This window comes from Geotrypetes seraphini, chromosome 1 (assembly GCF_902459505.1).
Source record: "Geotrypetes seraphini chromosome 1, aGeoSer1.1, whole genome shotgun sequence".
Classification (NCBI taxonomy): Eukaryota; Metazoa; Chordata; class Amphibia; order Gymnophiona; family Dermophiidae; genus Geotrypetes; species Geotrypetes seraphini.
In genome coordinates this window covers 16,546,361-16,566,512 of record NC_047084.1, presented here as the reverse complement: position 1 = coordinate 16,566,512, position 20,152 = coordinate 16,546,361, and the positions used below count along the sequence as shown (strand labels likewise).

General features: G+C 44.3%; 1 protein-coding gene across 2 annotated transcripts in view; it reads right to left on the bottom strand.

Annotated features, from left to right (window-relative positions):
• EDIL3 (EGF like repeats and discoidin domains 3) overlaps positions 1 to 20,152 on the bottom strand; it is a 456,004-nt gene that overhangs the window by 411,085 nt on the left and 24,767 nt on the right. Inside the window, exon 1 of one of the 2 annotated variants that reach the window (XM_033922990.1) lies at positions 8,839 to 9,213. The exons of the other annotated variant lie outside the window; for it this stretch is intronic. Within the exon in view, the coding sequence (XP_033778881.1) occupies positions 8,839 to 8,905 (67 nt within the window). The 5' untranslated portion in view covers positions 8,906 to 9,213. Of the gene's footprint in view, positions 1 to 8,838; positions 9,214 to 20,152 lie in introns of those variants that run through there. 2 annotated transcript variants of the gene reach the window in all.

Genomic DNA, 20,152 nt, shown 5'->3' with positions numbered 1-20,152 from the left:
AAAATCAATGTGCTTGCCGCCGATCCACACACTTGCACACAGAGGTCCGCTCGGCTTTCCTTCTGCCGCCAGAGTCCTTTCTTCTGATGTAACTTTCGGTTTCGCAAAACCGGAAGTTGCATTAGAAGAAGGACTCCGGCGGCCGAGGGAAAGCCCGAACGGGTCTCCAAATCGGTGAGTTTGGTTTTTTCTTCAAGCAAATCGATTTGAATCGATTCACCCAAAGTGAATCTGTGAATCGATTTAAATCGTGAATCAGGCAGCACTATTATACACTGGGTACAAGTGGATTGATTTTTTACTTCATCAAAAATTACAAAGACTAGGAGACAATCTAAGTTACAGGGAAATAATTTTAAATGTAACAGGAGGAAATATTTTTTCACTCAGAGAAAAAGTTAAACTCTGGAACGCATTGCCAGAAGTTGTGGTAAGAGCAGTTAACATAGCTGGTTTTAAGAAATGTTTGGACAATTTCCTGGAGGAAAGTCCGTAGTCTGTTATTAAGACATGGGGGAAGCCACTGCTTGCCCTTGATCGGTAGAATGGAATGTACTACTATTTGGGTTTTTTCCAGGTACTAGTGACCTGGATTGGCCACCGTGAAGACGGGTGACCCAGTAAGGCTATTCTTATGTTCCTATGCAAAGTTACCACCACTTCCAAGCGTGAGTTGTTGTTTTTTTTTTTGGGGGGGGGAATGCAGCTTGCAGTTTTCTATAAGTTATGTTAATTAATTTGCATAATGAGCTGCTTTTCATGTAACACAGTCAATCATTTAACTTCTGTTGGAAAGCAGATTTTGCATTACGTTGCACTACTGGCAAGACAGGTGGTATTGGTAGAGAGGGTGGCACAGTGGTTAAAGCTACAGCCTCAGAACCCTGAGATTGTGGGTTCACACCCATGCTGCTCCTTGTGACCTTGGGCAAGTCACTTAATCCCCCCAGTGCCTCAAGTATATTTGATAGGGTTACCAGATTTTACAATCATAAAATCCGGACCCATGGCCATGCCCCAAGGTTCACTCAGTTCCACCCTGTTCTGCCCAAGTCATGCCCCTTTCTGCCCCAGCCTCACCCTCCAATCTTTGGTTGGAGCCACGTCGGGAGGGTATCTGGCACACGCACAGATGTGACACAATGACATCACATGCACGCACATATGCATGCATATGACATCACCATGTTGCATCCACGCATACGCAGATGCCCGCCTGACATGGTCTCAAGCTGGAAGCTTTTCAAAACCCAGACAAAGTGCTGTGTTTTGAAAAGCTGTCTGGATGCCCGGACAGTTCTCTAAAAAGAGGACATGTCCAGCCAGGCGAATCCAGATGTCTGGTAACCCTAAAATGAGATAGATTGTGAGCCCACTAGGACAGGACAGACAGAGAAAAATGCTTGAGTACCTGAATAAATTCATGTAAACCGTTCTAAGCTCCCCTGGCAGAATGGTATAGAAATTTGAATAAATAATGCAGCTTAAAAGGCTGCTTTTTATTTCACAACCAATAAATCTCATCTCTTTGAAAGACACACACATATATTATGGCAAATCTTGAAAAATCCAAACATTCATCAAGTAAAAATAAAAAAACAACTTAAGTCACTTTGATTCTGGAGCATCTTTCCTTGTCTTTATATTAGTACATTCCCCAGATTCAGTCAGATTCAGTAAGACCTGGATTCTCTAAATGGCACCGTTTTTTTAGGCACAAACTCAGAAAAAAAACCCCCACACAATTGAAATGACATTTTTAACTGAGTTTCAAGGTGAGTACCAGAATCATGCCTCCGTAGACATTTTAGACAACCTAACACAACTTTGGGCATGGCTAACGCCGTAAGTGGTGTTAAGTAGCCTAAAGTGCCTACTAAAGCACCAGAAATGTAGGCCAGAAAAACCCTAGCTTACATTTCCAGCACCTACCTTTGCCTGAGGCTCGATTCTATATCTGGCAACATCGCTTTTAAGGCAGCCCCCGACAATAGCACCAGTTACCGAATCCGGGCCTAAATGACACCAGGCAAAATACAAGCGCAGCGCCATTCCATAAATAGAGCTCTGGTTTGAGCACTATATAAAACAGCATTTACCATATATACTTGAATATAAATGGAGATTTTTGGGCCCCAAAATAGGGGACTTGGTTTATATTAGAGTCATCCCCACCCACAGGGCCATTGTATGCTTCCCCCAGACCTGCCTTGAGCCCTAGTGGTCCAGGCAGTGACTTCTACCATGTCCTGCCCAACTCTGCACCCACCTCTAGCAGTGCCTAAATTGGACACAGGTGGCAGTAGGTATAAAAAATCTTAGGTGCCCCCTATTTATGTCAGGTACCTAAGTCCAATTTATGTGCCTGGATGCAAAACACACCCAGTATCCATCCAGTATCTGCCCTTAACCATGCCTACTTTCTGGTAGGTGCTGTGGGCTAGGCGCCTACCGAGTTAGGCACCTACCACCCAACAAATGTAATCTTTGTCAGTTTATGAGCTCATTACTGCTCATTAATGGCACCAATTAAACTAATTTAAAAAAAAAAAGTTAAGTTAAGTGAATAGATCAGCTAGGTGAGCCAATCTAGACATCTAATTTCAGGTGCCATTTATAGAATCTGGGCTTTAGTCCATATTCCGGCACACAACTTTGGGCGTAAGGACTATAACTGAGACTTGGTGGAAATCCTGGCATGCAACTTGGGCACAACAACAACAACTTATTATTTCTATAGCGCTACCAGGTGCATGCAGCACTGCACATTGTACATGTAAGAGACGGTCACTGCTCAGAAGAGCTTACAATCTAATTATGACAGATACATGGGACAAAAGGAGAGTCTGAAAAAGTGCTCATTTAGGGAATTAGAGGGGGGGCTGATGAGGTAGAATCACATAGGACAAAGGGGAGTCTGAACTTAGTGCTCAGGAAGCAAATTGGAGGGGGCTGAAGAGTTGGTAGGGATCCATTGAAGGGATGAAAGACAGATATGTCAGTAGGGTTAAGATTTAAATACAGCTTCAGATAAGTGGGCTTTCAGTCTGGATTTGAATACAGCCAGAGATGGAGCCCAACATAGCGAGCCAGGAAGGTTGTCCCAGGCATATGGCACAGCAAGATAGAAAGGACAGAGATGGGAGTTAGCAGTAGAGAAAAAGGGTACCAACAGGAGGTACTTGTTTGCTGAACGGCGATCTCATTGGGGGGGGGGGGGGGGGTAGTATAGGGATTAATAAGAGAGGAGAGATACTGAGGAGCTACAGAGCAAGTACACTTGAAGAGGAGTTTGAATTGAATGCGGAGACGGAGTGGGAGCCAGTGAAGTGACCTAAGAAGTATAATGTGCATATAACGACCCTGGCGGAATATGAAGCGTACAGCAGCGTTTTGAACAGATTGGAGAGATATGGTTTAGCGAAAGACCCGCAAGAAGCACATTGCAGTAATCCAGACAAGAGGTGACAAAAGCGTGAATAAGGGTCTAGACCAGCGATCCTCAACCCTGTCCAGGAGGACCACGAGGCCAGTCGGGTTTTCAGGATAGCCCTAATGAATATGCATGAGAGAGATCTGCATATAATGGAGGTGCCAGGCATGCAAATCTGTTCCATGCATATTCATTAGGGCTATCCTGAAAACCCGACTGGCCTGGTGGTCCTCCAGGACAGAGTTGGGGACCACTGGTCTAGACAGCGTGCTCATAAAGGACAGATTTTAGCAATATTATAGAGAAAGAAATGACAAGTCTTGGCAGTCTGTTGGCTATGCGAGGAGGAGAGCAATGAATCAAAGATGACCCTGAGATTGTGAGCCGATGAGACAGGGAGGATGAGAGTGTTAAGAGTGTTATTCACCACTATAGAGAATGCGGGAAGGGGAGGCGAGGATTTAGGAGGAAAGATAAGGAGTTCAGTCTTGGCAATGTTTAATTGTAGATGGAAGCGAGACATCCAGGTAGCAATGTCAGAGATGCAGGCCGACAGTCTAGCCTGCATACCCAGCTCCCAAATTCTGTTAGACTACATGTAATACTTTAGAATGTCTTTGACATACCAATGCCCTTCCCATAGCTATGCTCCCTTTATAGAATCATGCACAGCCAGATCTATTCACATGTGCAAGTTAGCAATTATTGACTTTAATTGGCTTTAATTGGCTCATCAAGTAATTTATTTATGCACAGATCTCTCCATTTGAAGAATCTGGGGGATTATGGCTGCTGCCACAATAAGGAAAAGAACTTTGTTGATCAGGCATACAGTGCTAAGTAGATCAGTAATGCAGATGAGGTTGCATAAACCAGAGGCTGCTGAAAAGTTCTGAGCCAGGCAAAAAAAGTCTCCAGTGAGGACTATACACAGTCCAGCGATTTTCCATTTTTTTCATTCTGTATTTTTCTGATGGAACGGAAAAAGTAGAAAATTGCTTGACTGAGAGTGTAGCTCTCGATGAAAACTGCCCTAACTTTACTGGTTGGGCTGAGAACTTTTCAGCTGCCCTCATATCATTCATGTCGGTTTCCTCACTATAAAATCTAAGTTCCTGCTTACAGAATTCAATTATATTTCTTTTCACTACCATTTGTTTTTCCAGAGATATAATAGAAGCTAAGCAAAGCAGTTTGCAATCAACTTGGCCAAGATTTGGTGGAATCTACCATTTCATAAATCATTCTTTTATCCATTGCACCTGCAAGTGTATTTGAGAAATGAGAAATATCAGAATTACCTGTCTTCTGTTTAAAGTGGCACTCAGCTCTAATGTGATAAGCCATTTTTTTAGGAAAGTTGAAAGACACAATACCGCTTTCTTCTAGGGCTTAATCAAATTTTCATGGTGTGGTAAATATTTTTGAGAAATAATTACCCACTGAAACATTGATCTTAATGATACTTTGAAGTACTTCTCTGAAAGCCAGACTATCAATTCATAATACACAGGACTGTTAGGTAAGATAAAGATATTCCTTGCTAGCACTAATGGGAGTCACATTATTTTAATTTTATACTTCATGCATTACCTTACTAGTCACTTATCACAGCTGTAGGAAAAGCATAACAAGAACAATAATATACTGGGTTACAAATTGGCAGGAACAATGTTTAGGATGGTGATATGCATCTCATTTAGATATAAGAAGGAAGCAAGGGGTAACATTAGCCTGAATATCTTGATGAGAACCAGTGGTATTAATGTCTACTTGATTCCAGTGCTCTATTCCAGTGTTCAATAAAATCCATCTAAGTGCAGTACAAGACAAAATGTATATTTGATTAGTATTTTGGATTTAGCCCCCACGTTTTTCAGTAGTAGCTCAAGGTGAGTTAAATTCAGATACTGTACACTAGATATGGCAGTGGTTCCCAACCCTGTCCTGGAGGAACACCAGGCCAATTGGGTTTTCAGGCTAGCCCTAATGAATATGCATGAAGCAAATTTGCGTGCCTATCACTTCCATCATATGCAAATCTCTCTCATGCATATTCATTAGGGCTAGCCTGAAAACCCGATTGGCCTGGTGTTCCTCCAGGACAGGGTTGGGAATCACTGAGATATGGTATCAGTGCTATTTGATTAGGCTAGACAGGGGTAGGCAATTCTGGTCCTCGGGAGCTGGAGCCAGGTCAGGTTTTCAGGATATCCACAATGAATATGTATGAGATGGATTTGCATGCACTGCCTCCTTGATATGCATATTTATTGTGGATATCCTGAAAACCTGACCTGGTTCCGGCTCTCGAGGACCAGAATTGCCTACCCCTGGGCTATCATAAAGTGTTCAATAAAGCATTTCCATTGTTCACACAAATGACAGTGTGGGGGATGGGGGTTGGGGAGTTACAGATTTCTAGGACCCAACTGTATCCACAGAAAGGTGCTGACAGAAATCTCTACAGGAGGCACTGCCAACTCTCACTGCATGCTTACTAGACTCCTATACATTGTTTCAGGCTAGCAAGACTGCAATCTGAAAATGAGATGTGCAGATATGACAGCTTGAATGATAGAAACATTACACAAATTTGTATATTTATGTCAAATCTGAAGTTAGAAATTTGTTTTCCTTAACAATAATACACTTTTCTAACCTATGTCCAAACACTGCAAGTTAATTTAAAAAAAAAAAAAAAAATCATGCACAATACTTAAGATGAATATGAGCAAATTATTCATGAGAATTAAAAAAAAGGCAGTGTTAACTAAACAGGTGCATCTTTTTATTTCATGCTTTCAGAAACATATCTTAAACCAAGGAAGCTGGAAAAATAATCAGGCTTGACTGGGTATTTCTTCTTAATAAAAAGGCTGAAGTATAAGTTCCTTAAATCTCCCTGACTTTCTATCGCCTACAAAAAGTGAAATTCCACAGGAACTAAATATATTCTAATTAATTCTATTTGTAAAGTTAGACTGAACATGGATAGGAAGAATGCAGTCCAGAAAAATCTATGCAATGCAATAAATGGAAAGATGATGTCATTTTACCTCTAATAATTAGCTTTTTTTCAAATTTTAAATGCATTAGTTTTCAGAGTTCAAACAAACTGCAGGCAAAAGAACAGATTAGATTGGGCACCACATGCTTGCCACAACTTATATGAATGTAACTGGGATTGTAGAGCAACCCAGAGGGATGAATAATTTAATCAATGATAAAATATTCAGTTTGATGACTTGCCTATCAGTTTAATTTTAAAATAAAAATGATTAAAGATTGGTTAACATCCAGGCATGTGCAAATGTTAATGACCTGGGGCAATTACATCACAGAAATATCCCGGCAGATATATGAGGGATGCTGAAAAGTTCTCAGCCCAACCAACCAAGTTCCTACATTCTGAGCATTATTTTGCCACCGACGCTGAAAAGAGTGCGTCATCTTATTTCATTAAGTGCCAATTTGCAGAAACAAACTTCTATGTTTTGTCATTGGTTCAGATCGCTGATTGAACCATATTCACACATCATTCTCTTCTTAGTTGGGCCGAGAGCTTTTCAGCACCCCTCGTAATGTGCCATGTAAGAAAAAGAAACATGTGTATAACTGACTGCAAGGTTACACCATAATTTCCTATTTCACTTCCCAAAATTCTGGCAGGAATAGTTTCAACAACGGGTGTAATTACTGATGGGTAAAGCAAACCCAGTCACAACAACAAGAAGAATCCTGAAAACTGGAAGTATAGAGGAAATATGAACAGCAGTGAACAAAGGTGCCTCCCCATTCTGTTTCATACATTAATAAAAGAAGAACAAACCACATATCTGCCAAAGCAGCAATATCACATTAACAGCTGCCAACATCACCATCTAGAAAGAATTAAGGACATGAATTAGAATGCATTACTAATCACAGACTACCACTTTCTAAGACAGTAGTTTCAACTGTCAGCTTATGAGACCGATCACTTCAATGAATGAATATGGTTACTGTGTTCAAATGTTTGGTTGGGATTTTTTTGTTTGTTTTTTTTCTGTCCTGTGGTCTGTGGCAAATTTATGATGGTGTGTGTCTATTTCAGTGCACTGATTTCTGGAGCTTCTTGGACATAGAGCGATGGACAGCTCAGCCAGGATGGGCCCAGTGGCCAGAAAACAATTTTCCTACAGTGCAGCTAATGTCATTTCTGCAGTGGTCTTTTCTATGCCACAGGGGCTTCCCAAGACATCAGCAAAAGGGGCATGAGCCAGAGAAGGGAAAAATTCACTCAGCCTCCTTCGGATCAAAGTACAAAAACGATCAATACATCGCAGTTCAGAGAAATACTTTTCTTACAGTGTTTGGCACATTACTCTGCAGGAAAGCCATTTCATGTTTCAGTCTCAAACACCATACATCAATCATATACCAATATATTTAAAACAAAAATTATACTTTTTTTCAGCACACTGAAATTAAGCCAAATTTGAATTGCAGTTCTCTAAAGACTGAAAGAAGCTGAATTCAAAATGAAGGAAATGCTTTTGTATATGAATGTCAGGGGCAGTTATTTTCTCTCTCAGATCTTCACAAGTGTACTGATCTGTTCCTTTAATTCTGAAAGCCAATTCAGGGGCTGTGCAGTTCACTTAGCCAAATACCTCAGAGGTTCTATTAGGCTTTAAATTGAAGCAAAAAAAAAAAAAAAAAGGTTGCATGTCAGTCTAGCAGCCGGGAGAAAGCTGATATATTCCAACAGTTGCTACCACTATCAATTTATAGCAAAGACATTATCTGGATAACCTACTGAAAACTTTAAATTATCCAGACATTAATCACCATTAACTCATACACTCAGTTTATTGTAAACTAAGGTGTAGGGGCAACATATATATCTGTAACGTTTACAGATCTTTAGAAACCATAAATTTAAAAACAGTCTGAAAAACAACAACAAAAAAACCACCTCCAATTCATTCTCTCCTACTTTCCACTAGGTTGGACGCTCTTGTTTAAGCTGTGAGGTCTCATAAACTGCAAACCTCAATGTTTGGATTGGACTGGGGCACGCTCTGTGCATAACTGAAGCCCCTCTGCTGCTCCTGAGGATTAAAATTTAAACTCCGTCTGTGTTTGCTCTCTCACTAATTAATCACATTCGCAAAACAGAACGTGTCTGCAATTTGCACCTAATCCGCATTTGAAAACTTAAGTAATATAGGTTCGTTCCGCTTTCCCCATCTGCTCCTGTCATCCCCCCCCCCCCCCTGCCGCCACTGGATCTCGGCACCTTGCAGCCCACATTTCCCCCGCACACGTCACAAGGCAGGGCACACTGAAAAAGCAAATGTGTTGGTAAAAGCAAATTCTTCCCCTTTCCATCCCAGCGTCCTGCACAGCAAATCACTCACCTTCAGCAAACAGTGGGACGCAGATACTCAGAAGAAGTAGTAGGCAGGCGAGTGCTGTACCGCACATCCCGTTAACGGCTACGGGAGATCAAAGCACTTTGCACATCAAATATCAATAGCAAATAATTATTTTGTACTGGTCCTAGCTGTTCTGCTTCTCTAAAATGTTTTCTTGGGTTCCCTTTGTTGAATAGATCTCTTAGCTCGAGTCCTGCTTTGGAATAATCTCCACGAGCGGAATGGATGAAGCTCGGCAATTCTGCACGAGGGGCTCCTGCCCAAGCAAAGCGTTTGCTCTGAGAGGGTGCAAACGAGTGCGTGCTAAAACTGTGCAGCGCCTGACAAAAGCTGCCTCAGATGCTGCACTGGGCAGAGGCGCAGTGCTACTGCTGTCGAAGAGAGCTCTATACACAAACAAAGCCGGCGTGTGTCTGAGGGATGTGCTTCTTTCTCACCTCCCTCCCTTGCTCCTCCCTTCTCTCTTACCAGCCCTCCCACACTTCTGTTTTAAGCTGGTCTCTTTTAGAAGCAAGGAGATTCAGAGAAACTGTCTTTCACCATTAAAATGTATTCATTATTTTCATGAATGTTTTCTAATTTAGCTGGTTACTTCCCCTAGTTCCTCAAACATAGCTCTCCTTTCATCAGAGTGGAGCTGGGCAGTAACAAACTACAGGGCTTTTCCTTATTTATAGGTGTGATTAATTATGGTTGTAGTAAAAAGAAGAATAAGGATGATACACCTGATTGTCCTGTTTCCAACCCCTCTTTTCTCAGCTAGGTCCAGCCTTTAAATCGCTGCACCGTAAACACTAGAAAGCCTGAGGCCCCTTCTCGATGGGTGACTGCTAATGCGGAGCTGGGAGGCCCGCGAGGTGGCCCATCAGGGTAAGAGGGGGGAGGTTAGGCTAGGGTAGGAGGGTGGTAGGAACTATTTTGGTGGGGAGGTCTTTTCCGGCATGGCGTATTGACAGGAGGCCGCGGCCTTAGGGAATTGTGGGAGGGAGTATTAAGAGGGTTCTCGGAGGACCCTAACGGTTTCATGGTCCTCCGAGGCAGCTTTGAGGCAGTGTGGCTGGTGCGGGGTTCGCGGCAGCTTCGGGCATCCGGCGGCATCGCGGTGCTCTTTTGCAGTGCGTGTATAGTGATCTTTGCAGCATGTAAGGGTGGATCCCGGGTCAGCGGAGCGGCATTGAGCGGGTGTGTGATGGCACGAGTGTCGACCAGTGGCAGTGTGGAGCCCGCGGAGTTGTCTCTGCTAGCCTTTGATGAGGACGAGCATGCTGCGGTGAGTAGGGCTTCACTTGGGGAGAGACAGCTACCTCCAAGGCGTTCGGCTGCACGAACTGCGTTGGAGATAGTTGGGGAGGTGCCTGCTTTGGGAGGAAGCTCAGGGTCGGCCCACAAGGGCAGAGATAGGATTCCTGGAATCCGGAGGAGAGGTTGGGGTGCCCCAGGGACTGTAGATGGGGCTGTGAGGGAGACAGTTGGGCTGGAGTTGGAGGTTGCTTCACAGGAGGTTCCCCGAGTGGGGGCGGGTGAGTTAGGTACAGAGCTGAAGGCAGGCAGGTTTCCCCGGTGGTGGGTGTTGAGCCAGTGGAGGGTGGAACGAATGTGATGGCCCACCCCTCGACATTGGGGGGAGGGTTGTGGACAGCTGGTGGTCCTTCTAGCTGGTCCTTCTAGCTGGTGGTCACCCTGGGTGGCTGGGCTGTGGGGAGCTAATTGGGGGCCGGGCCCATGATCTGCAGCTCTGCCTCTGATTTTTGGAACTGTTCCACCACCGCCCTGGGGCCTCAGCGCTGCTGGGGGGGACCAGGGGGGATTGAGGGAGTAGGGGGCCTGGGTATGGGATCTCATCCCGTGGGGATAATTTATACTCATACTGTGCAGGTTGCTGGCCCCTGTCCAGATTTTTTTCCACAGGAGCTCGCCATTGGACATCAGCTGCTGGTTCATCAGGAGGCGGCATGGAGGGAGCCCCATGGAACAGAGTCGGGGATTCGGCGTGTGCGGATCGCCAGCATCTGGCTATGGTGGTTGCTGCGGATGGCACCACTCCTGGAGTTGTCAGAGGTGGAAGCAGACCCAGAGGTGACCAGAATACGAGTAACATGGCCCTATGGACTGGGGCTGGAGCTAAGGAAAAAAGGGGTAAAAAAAGAGAAAGGGTAGATGGGGCCACTAGGGTCAGGATTCTTCTTCTTCCTCTTCAACTTCTCTAACCTCTTCCTCCTCTTCTACGTCGTCTTCCGCTTCGGGGTCATTTCGGAGGAAGTTGGGGAAGAGGCTAGCGCAGAAGGGTGATGACCAGGGTGTTCTACCTCTAGTAGCTCTATCGGAGCTTTGGGAGAAAGTACATCGGTCGCTCTGTCATAAAATTAAGAAGTGTGCTTGCGTCAACATTTTCAAGCTTCTGGAGGGCCGGGTGCGGTTTCTCAAAATGTTTTGAATTGGACGCGAGCGTTTCTGAGGTTGGTCAGTGTGTGGGGGCAGGTGCACCCACAGGATTATGGCCTGTTGGTAGCATATGTGGACTCCATCCTCAACGCGTGTCAACGTTTTGGTGGTTGAGCATGGCTCAACTACGATGAGGCGTTCCATGACAAAATAGAGGAGAACCGACACATGTCGTGGGATACTCAAGACATCAAGCTGTGGCTTACCCATATGGCGAAGCCAGGTGGGTCCGAGATAGATGGTTCAGGGAAGCCTGCGCAACAGTTCCACGGGGGAGTGCATTTCTTTTGTCCCACAGGGGGTCCGGGGGCAGTGCCGGGCTCTGTTGGCAATTCAATAAATCAATGTGCTCTTTCACCAACTGTCGCTATCGTCACGCCTGTTCCCTGTGCGGTCAAGGCCACTCAGCTATTAAGTGCCCCAAGAAGGGAGTGGGGATGTCCCCCACCCCGGCTAAGTGATGCCAAAGTGGCCCGGCTGCCCACTCCGGTCCGGGTGGTGGCTCTTCAGCCTTGGCTGGATCAGTAAAAGGATGCTAGGGTGGTGGAGGTATTGGCGGGGGGTTTTGGGAAGGGTTTTGTGATTCCGTATGCACTTCTATTAGACAATGTGCAGGCTTCTAACACTTCCTCAGTTTCCCAGCTGCGGGTGGAGGTCCAGTGTAAATTGCGGGAGGAAATTCAGAAGGGGCATATGGTGGGGCCGTTTTAGGAGTGCCCATTCCCGGTGGTGATGCTCTCCCCACTGGCGATTATTCCAAAGAAGGAGCCCGGTAAATATCAATTGATCCACAACTTGTCTAGTCCCATGAGGTAGGCAGTGAATGAAGGTATCCCGTTTGATCTCTGTTCAGTTCGTTACACATCGTTTGACTGTGCATTGCGGCTCATCTTGCAGGCGGGCAGTGGGACGTTGTTGGAGAAGATGGTCGAGTCCGCCTTTCGGCTGTTGCCGGTTCATCCATCCTCATATCCATTGCTGGGATTTTGATTTGAGGGTCCTTTTTATTACGACCACGCCTTCTTCAAGTTATTTAGTTTCTTTCTGCTCTGGGTCACGGCTCGGCAAGCGGGGCTTGATTCTATGGTTCACTACCTAGACGATTTTCTCTTCGTTGGGGCGGCGGTTACGGGTACCTGCAGTCAGTTGAAAACCACATTTGAAAGCATGGCGGCAGAATTTGGGGCTCCTTTATCGGTTAAGAAATCCAAAGGGCCAACTACTAGACTCACCTTCTTAGGGATATAGATAGACATAGTCACGATGGTGACCCATCTTCCACAGGGAAAGGTTTAGCAGCTGTTAGAATTGATCTTGCTGGTTGGGGGTATTCGGAAGACTATGCTGCAGGAGGCTCAGTCATTGCTGGGGTCCCTCAACTTTACCTGTCAGGTTTTGCCTATGGGTCATGCCTTTTCGCAAAGGCTGGCGGCGGCAACCACAGGTGTTTCTGACCGCAGACTTTTGTCCGTATTATGATTGGGATCCATGCAGATTTGCACATTTGGGCCATTTTCCTTGCGCATTTTAATGGGACGCTCCCGATTCAGCAACCTGAAGTATGCTGCTGGGGGTACGGGTTTTGGACTTTATCGCCAGGGGGACTGGTGCGCTGCTGAGTGGCCGGAGAGCTGGAAGTGAGCGGGAGTTACTCGTAATGTAACCCTGCTGGAGCTTTTTCCGTTACTGGTGGTATGCGAGTTGTGGCCAGATCGGTTGTGGAATAGGCGCATTGTTTTTTGGTGTGACAACATGGGGGTTGTAGAGGTGGTCAATCAGCAGGCAGCTAGATGTTTACAAGTAAATGCCTTGATGAGGGAGCTGGTATTGCACTGTTTACATCTCGACTTCTACATTTGAATGCGTCACATCCCTGGGGTGCAGAACCGTCTCACTGATGCGCTCTCCCGTTTTCAATTTATGCAGTTTCGGCACATGGCATCTGGCACCTGCAGCGAAGATGGATAGATCTTGGATGCCAGATCATTTGTGCAGCTTGGTACCGAGCAGATCTGGCACTTGTTAAAGCAGTCCATGGCTCCAACCACTTGGATCCAGTATAATGCTGGTTTTAGGACTTTGTTCACTTTTCTTCACTCCCGTGGTTGGATTCCTGTGCCTGTGCCGGAGGTCTTGTTGGCAGACGTCTTAGCGGACTCTCAGCATGCTGGCTATTCCCGGAAGCGGGTCACTTAATGGGCTTTGCCTTCTTTTGTAATGCCTTTGGTTGGCCTTGCCCATCGATGGGATTTTTGACACGCAGGATGATGGTGGCCTGGGGTCGGGTGGCTCCGCAGATTCCAGATTCCAAGCTACCTATCACCCATGTGCTGTTGACTAGTCTCATTGGGGTCTTGTCGGTGGTGATGTGTTCCCGCTTCGAGATATACTTATTCACAGCAGCTTTTTCTTTGGCTTTCTTCGGGGCCTTGCGGGTGGATGAGCTACTCGTCCACCCCTCGGATGTCCAGGGGGTGCGAGGTCTCCTGCGGCACTATGTGCATGTAGAGGGGAGTACAGTGCTCTTGTTCATTGCTTGATCTAAGACGGACCAGCTGGGCATAGGGCACATGTTGGTGCTGCACCAAGTTGAGGGCAGTTCCTCGTGCCCCGTCAGGTCTCTGGATGCCTATATGGTGGTTTGTCCCCGATCGGCCTTAGTGTTGTTGATCCATGTGGATGGCACTCACCTCATGAGATACCAGTTCCTCGCAGTGTTGCATCTTGACTTGGAGAAGTGCGGGGAGGAGCTGGCGCGATACGGATTTTGAATTGGGGCAGCTATGAGCTCTTTTGCAGCTGGGATGCCGGCTGTTGGTATCATATGTCTGGGGCACTGGTCCTTGGAAGCTTATCAAAGTTACATTTGTCCAAAGGGTTTGGAACGGAGGGGGGGGGGGCTAGTCCAGATGGGTGGCTAATAGTGGATCTTGTAAGATGGCGTTTTCAGAGGGGCAGCTAATTTGCGGGGGCCTTCTGGTGGGGGTCTGCATGGGGTGATGGGGCGGTGCTGGGTTCAATGCATGGCTACTCCCTACTAACAATTTTGTTCACGTGACATTGGCCTGACTGTGGAGTTTTATCCTTGCAGATGTTGTGAGGCGTGTCATGTCGGTCTGGATCATTGGGCACTCCTTTGTCTATTGGGCTGGCGAGTGTGCAGTCATCCGACTGGGTGGTCAGCACTTGGGCCTCCATCATCAAGGTATGCGCATTTCCTGGTGGGGACAGATATGCGTTGACACCAGCTGCTGCCTCTGCTGGAGGACTTGCGTCATTGCCCTCGTCGCCCGGAGATTTTGCTGTTACACCTCGGGGGCAACTACGTGGATTCGTATAGCGGAAAACATCTGATTGACATGATCACGGGTGATCTTGGGGTGATACAAAGGTGGTTTCCCGGTACGCTGCTGGTATGGTCGGACATTATTCTGTGACTGAGCCAGTTGGTGTCCCGCTGGTGGATGAGGGGGCTGAATAAAATTAATCCAGGTAGGACGGTGGGTGGAATTTAGGAGTAGGGTGCAGATCAGACGCGAATGGGTAGACGTGTCTTGTGTGAGTTTGTTTTCTAGGGATAGAATGCACCTCTCTGACATTTGTTGGGACCTCTTGCTAAATGACTTTGCGTCGTGAGCGTTGGGTGAGAACTTAGCCGCAGCTCTTTTCATGGTGGGGCTGTGTTACAAGTTACAGGCCTGTGGCAGTATCCCGAGCTACTTGCTGCTGGGCTCATCAAGGGATGAGCGGTGGGCCGGCTGGGAGCCATGCCTGATGGGTCGGATGACCCTGGACAATGGGGCATGTGAGGACATGCCACCCCTTGGACCCTTGCTTGGATGGCAAGGTCGGGGGCCATTTAAAATTGTAACTGTAGCTCGGGATCAAAGTCATTATGGCGATACCATTTGGTTTTTTTAAATATGTCAATATGTTATTTAAGATATATGTTAATTTGCAATAAACAGGGCTGCAGCCAGGTTTTACCACATAGGAGTGAGTGTCTCATTCAGAATGGCTAGAGGTATGTTTGGTGGGGGGAAGTGTTCACATTGGGTAAGCGGGCCGCTCCAGGTTCCACTGTTATGCTCTGCAACACACCGAAATGAAAGAATTAAAATCACTGTTCTCCATCCGGTATGTTGTGCACTTTTTTTTAACTTTTTCAAGGGTTTATGGTAGCATGTTATTTTATGTGGGTTTTAGGTTATTTCCTTTATATAAATGGTGTAGAAAGTCTTCTCTTTGATTTCTGTTTATTTTAAATCTGTTTGTAGACTCCTGAAGCAGGCCTCACGGCCAAAACACATATATGTCGAGTCTTGCCTACAATACAGAAATTGAGCACCACTGGTCGCCTTCTCTGTTTTCTTTGTGCAACTATTCGACTTGGCATTATCCAGGTCTATGAGCAGATCAAAGGCAGAGCTGGAAGAAGTTATTGGTTACTGCCATTACTAACACCGGTGGGCAGCGTTTTATCACTGCTGTTAAGAACATAAGAATAGCCTTACTGGATCAGACCATCAAGCCCAGTAGCCCATTCTCACAGTGACCAATTTAGGACCCTAGTACCTGACCAAAACCCAGGGAAAGATGTGATGGTAGCAAAGACAGCAATGTAAACAATAATGTTTGCAATACACTTCTTAGTAAGGCAATAGGAAGGGAGATTAAACAAAAAAACTATACATAAAATGATATAGCCACTGAAAGGTAGCTGGAAAACAATGACCACAAACACTCACAGTCTAAGCACCAAAAAATCATGATCTGCAAGCCCTTGCAGACTTGGATATTGTTGCTATCACAAAGACATGATTCAGTGATTCCCATGGTTGGGACACAAACATACCAGGCTATAATCTTTTTAGGAAGGGCGGAGATGGTAAAAAAGGTGGAGGAGTAGCTCTCTATGTAAAGACCAATATCCAAGTGACTGAAATGCAAGAGGTCCGGGGAAAGGAAGAAGCAATATGGATCACTTTGAAAAGAGAAGATGGAACTTCTATCTATATGGGTGTTGTCTACAGACCTCTCCTCAGTCACAGCAAATTGATAAAGAGCTTGTTGCAGATATCCAAAAGTTGGGAAAGAAAGGAGAGGTGCTGTTGCTGGGTGATATCAACCTGCCAGTTGTGGATTGGGAAGTTCCATCTGTGGAATTAGAAAGAAGTAGAGAGATAGTGGATACCCTTCAAGGGTTTCTGCTCATTCAGATATTGATGGAACTGATGAGGGGAAATTTGATACTGGATCTGGTGCTCACAAATGGGAAAAGTATCTCAAATGTGTGAGTGAGTATTCACCTAGATAGTAGTGATCATCAAATGGTTTGGGTTGATAAAACAGTTAAAGTGGAGGGTGGCAACACAAAACTCAAAGTTCTGGATTTCAAATGAGCAGACTTTAGTAAAATAGGGGAGTACCTGAAGAAAGAGCTGATAGGATGGAAGGACATAACAGAAGTAGAAAAACAGTGGTCCAAGCTGAAAGGAACAATAAAAATGGCTACAGTGAGGAAAATAAAGAAAAAAGGAAATTGATATGGTTCTCCAAACTAGTGGCAGAGAAAATAAAGGTATAATAGTTGATGTTCCGTGAAATATTTAAAAACAACAAAACAAAAGAGGAGTAAAGAAAGGAATACCTGATGAAACTGAAAGAAGCCAAGAGAGAGATAAGTTTGGCAAAAGTGCAAGCAGAAGAGCAAATGGCTAGAAATGTAAACAGGGAGACATTTTTTTTCAGGTATATTAGTGAAAGAAGGAAGAAAAATGGAATTATGGAACTGAAAGAAGCTATAAACTGCTATGTTGAGCTTGATGAGGAAAAGCAAATGTGCTAAAAGAGAAGATGGAACTTCTGTGTTCACAGAAGAAAATCCTGGAGAAGAATCACATTTGACTGACAAAGTTACACAGGAGAATGGAGTAGATACTGTACCATTCATGGAAAAAAGCATTTATGGACAGCTTGAAAAATTGAAGTTGGACAAAGTCATGGGACCAGACAGGATTCATCCCAGGATATTGAGGGAGCTTAGAGAGGTACTAGTCAGTCCATGTAAAGATTTGTTCAATAAATCCCTGGAGACGGGAGAGGTTCCATGGAACTGGAGAAGAGTGGATGTGATGCCTCTTCACAAAAATGGAAAAATAATGGAAGCATTGCTGAAGGAAAGGATAGTGAATTTCCTAAAATCTAATGGGTTACAAGATCCGAGACAACATGGTTTTACTAAAGGTAAATTGTGCCAAACAAATCTGATTGAATTATTTGACTTGGCGACCAAAGAATTGGATCAATGACATGTGCTAGATGTAATTTACTTAGATTTCAGCAAACCCTTTGACATGGTTCCTCATAGGAGGCTCTTAAATAAACTTGATGGGCTGAAGTTAGGACTCAAAGTGATGAACTGGATTAGAAACTGGTTGAAAGACAGATGTCAGAGGGTGGTGGGATAATGGAATTCACTTGGAGGAAGGAAAGTTGAGTAGTAGAGTAGGATCAGTGCTGGGGCCAATTTTATTCAATATGTTTGTAAGAAACATTGCTGAAGGTAAGATTTTCCTTTTTGTGCATGATACCAATATTTGTTTAGTGGATACCCCAGAGGGAGTGGGAAACATAAAAAGGATCTGCAAAAGTTGGAAGAATTGTCTAATGTCTGTTAACTAAAATTCAATGCAAAGAAGTGCAGAGTGATGCACTTGGGGAATAGAAATCTGAAGGAGATGTACATTATATGCTGGGAGGTGAGAAGCTGATATGCATGGACGGGGAGAAGAAATTTGGAGTGATAGTGTCTATGGATCTGAAGGTGATGAAGTAGTTTGACAAGGCAGTGGCTATACTGGATACTGGGCTGTAAGAAAGGCTTAACCAGCAGAAGAAAGGAAGTGTTGATGCCCCTGTTCAGGTCTTTGGTAAGACCCCACTTGGAGCATTGTGTTCAGATTTGGATGCCATATCTTTTCAGATATATTAGTGAAAGAAGGAAGACAAAAAATGGAATTGTGAAACTGAAAGAAGCTATAAATCGCTAAATAAAGAAAATGCAAATGAGGAAAAGCAAATGTGTTAAATAATTCTGTGTTCATGGAAGAAAATCCTGGCTGGCAATATAAGAAGACTTGGAGCAGTCTAGAGGAAGGTGATGAAAATGATAGGAGTTCCATGCCAAAAGACTTACAAAAAAAGATTGGAAGACCTGAAGATATATACTCTAGAGAAGAGGAGGGACAGGGGTAATATGATAAAGGTTTTTAGATACTTAGTATATTAATATCTTTCAATATACTGTAGATCCAAATCTTTTCCAGAGAAGGGAAATTAGTAAAACTAGAGGGCATAAATTGAGGTTGCGGGGTGGTGGACTTAGGAGTAATCTTAGGAAATTAAGTTCATGGAGAGGGTAGTAGATGGAATGCCCTCCTGAGGGAGGTGGTGGAAAGGAAAACAGTAAAAGAATTTTAAAAAAAAACCCATAGGATGAACACAGAGGATCACTAATTAGAATCTGCAAGGTATAAATTAAAGAACTAAGGCCAGTTATGGGCAGACTTGCATGATTTGGTGTGTGTCCTATATACTGTATAAGTAAATTAGTAAATATCACCCAAGAGAGTAGATTTAAAATATATAACAAAACACACTCTTCTACCCAAATAAAGCATACAATTAAATATGTGAGTTTGTGCATCATATTACAAACTACTAAGAAGAATTGGATCTTCATCAAAACGGTTTACAAGGAGTTACATACATAAAATATTAAGAGTCTATACAAAATAAAAATAAAAAAACAGACAAATTCAGTCTTACATAAAATAAATCAAATGCATCTACAAATAGTTGAGTCTAACATTTTCTCTCCACATTTTCGAATCTGGCCAACTAAGGAGGACTACACTGCACTCAGATCCAATCACCAGATCAGGATTTGTCGGGCTGACAAAGGCTGGGGCAGTAGTGATACTACATGTGGATAAGTAGGATGCAGAAGTAATGAGACAACTTTTAATTTCCTCAGATTATCAGAAGTTGAAATCAGATCCAATGAGCGACCTGGCAACAATCAGAGATATGACCTTGAAAGCCTGGAGAAGGGATTCCTTGCCAAACGGGAATTCATGTTTTTGAACAATGATAATCCTAAAATCCCAGTCTTATATATTGCCTAAGATCCACAAAACATTGGATAATTCCTCTGGACAGCCCACTGTGTTCAGCAGGGGATCAATTTTGGAACCCTTATCAAGTTTTGTAGATATCTTCTTACGACCCTTGGTGGCCCAAGGTTTTTCATATCTGTGAGATTCAACACACTTTATGAGTAAGTTAAATGAAGTCAGGAATGTTTCAAAGGTCACATGCTTAGTTACTTTTGACATTAAGGGCTCCTTTTACAAAGGTGTGCTAGACATTTTAGTGCATGCTACCCATGCGCTAACCATTAACACATGCATATTAGTCTATGGACGCATTAGTGTTTAGCGTGTGCATAGATGTAGCACGTGCCAAAAATGCTTAGCGCACCTTTGTAAAAGAGGGGGTAAGTTCTTTTACACAGCTATTCCACAAGAAGAAACTATCACTATTATTCAGTAGTTTATAGCAGTGGTTCCCAACCCTGTCCTGGAGGAACACCAGGCCAATTGGGTTTTCAGGCTAGCCCTAATGAATATGCATGAAGCAAATTTGCATGCCTATCACTTCCATCATATGCAAATCTCTCTCATGCATATTCATTAGGGCTAGCCTGAAAACCCGATTGGCCTGGTGTTCCTCCAGGACAGGGTTGGGAATCACTGGTTTATAGAAACCGCACCTAGAGTCAGAGATATTC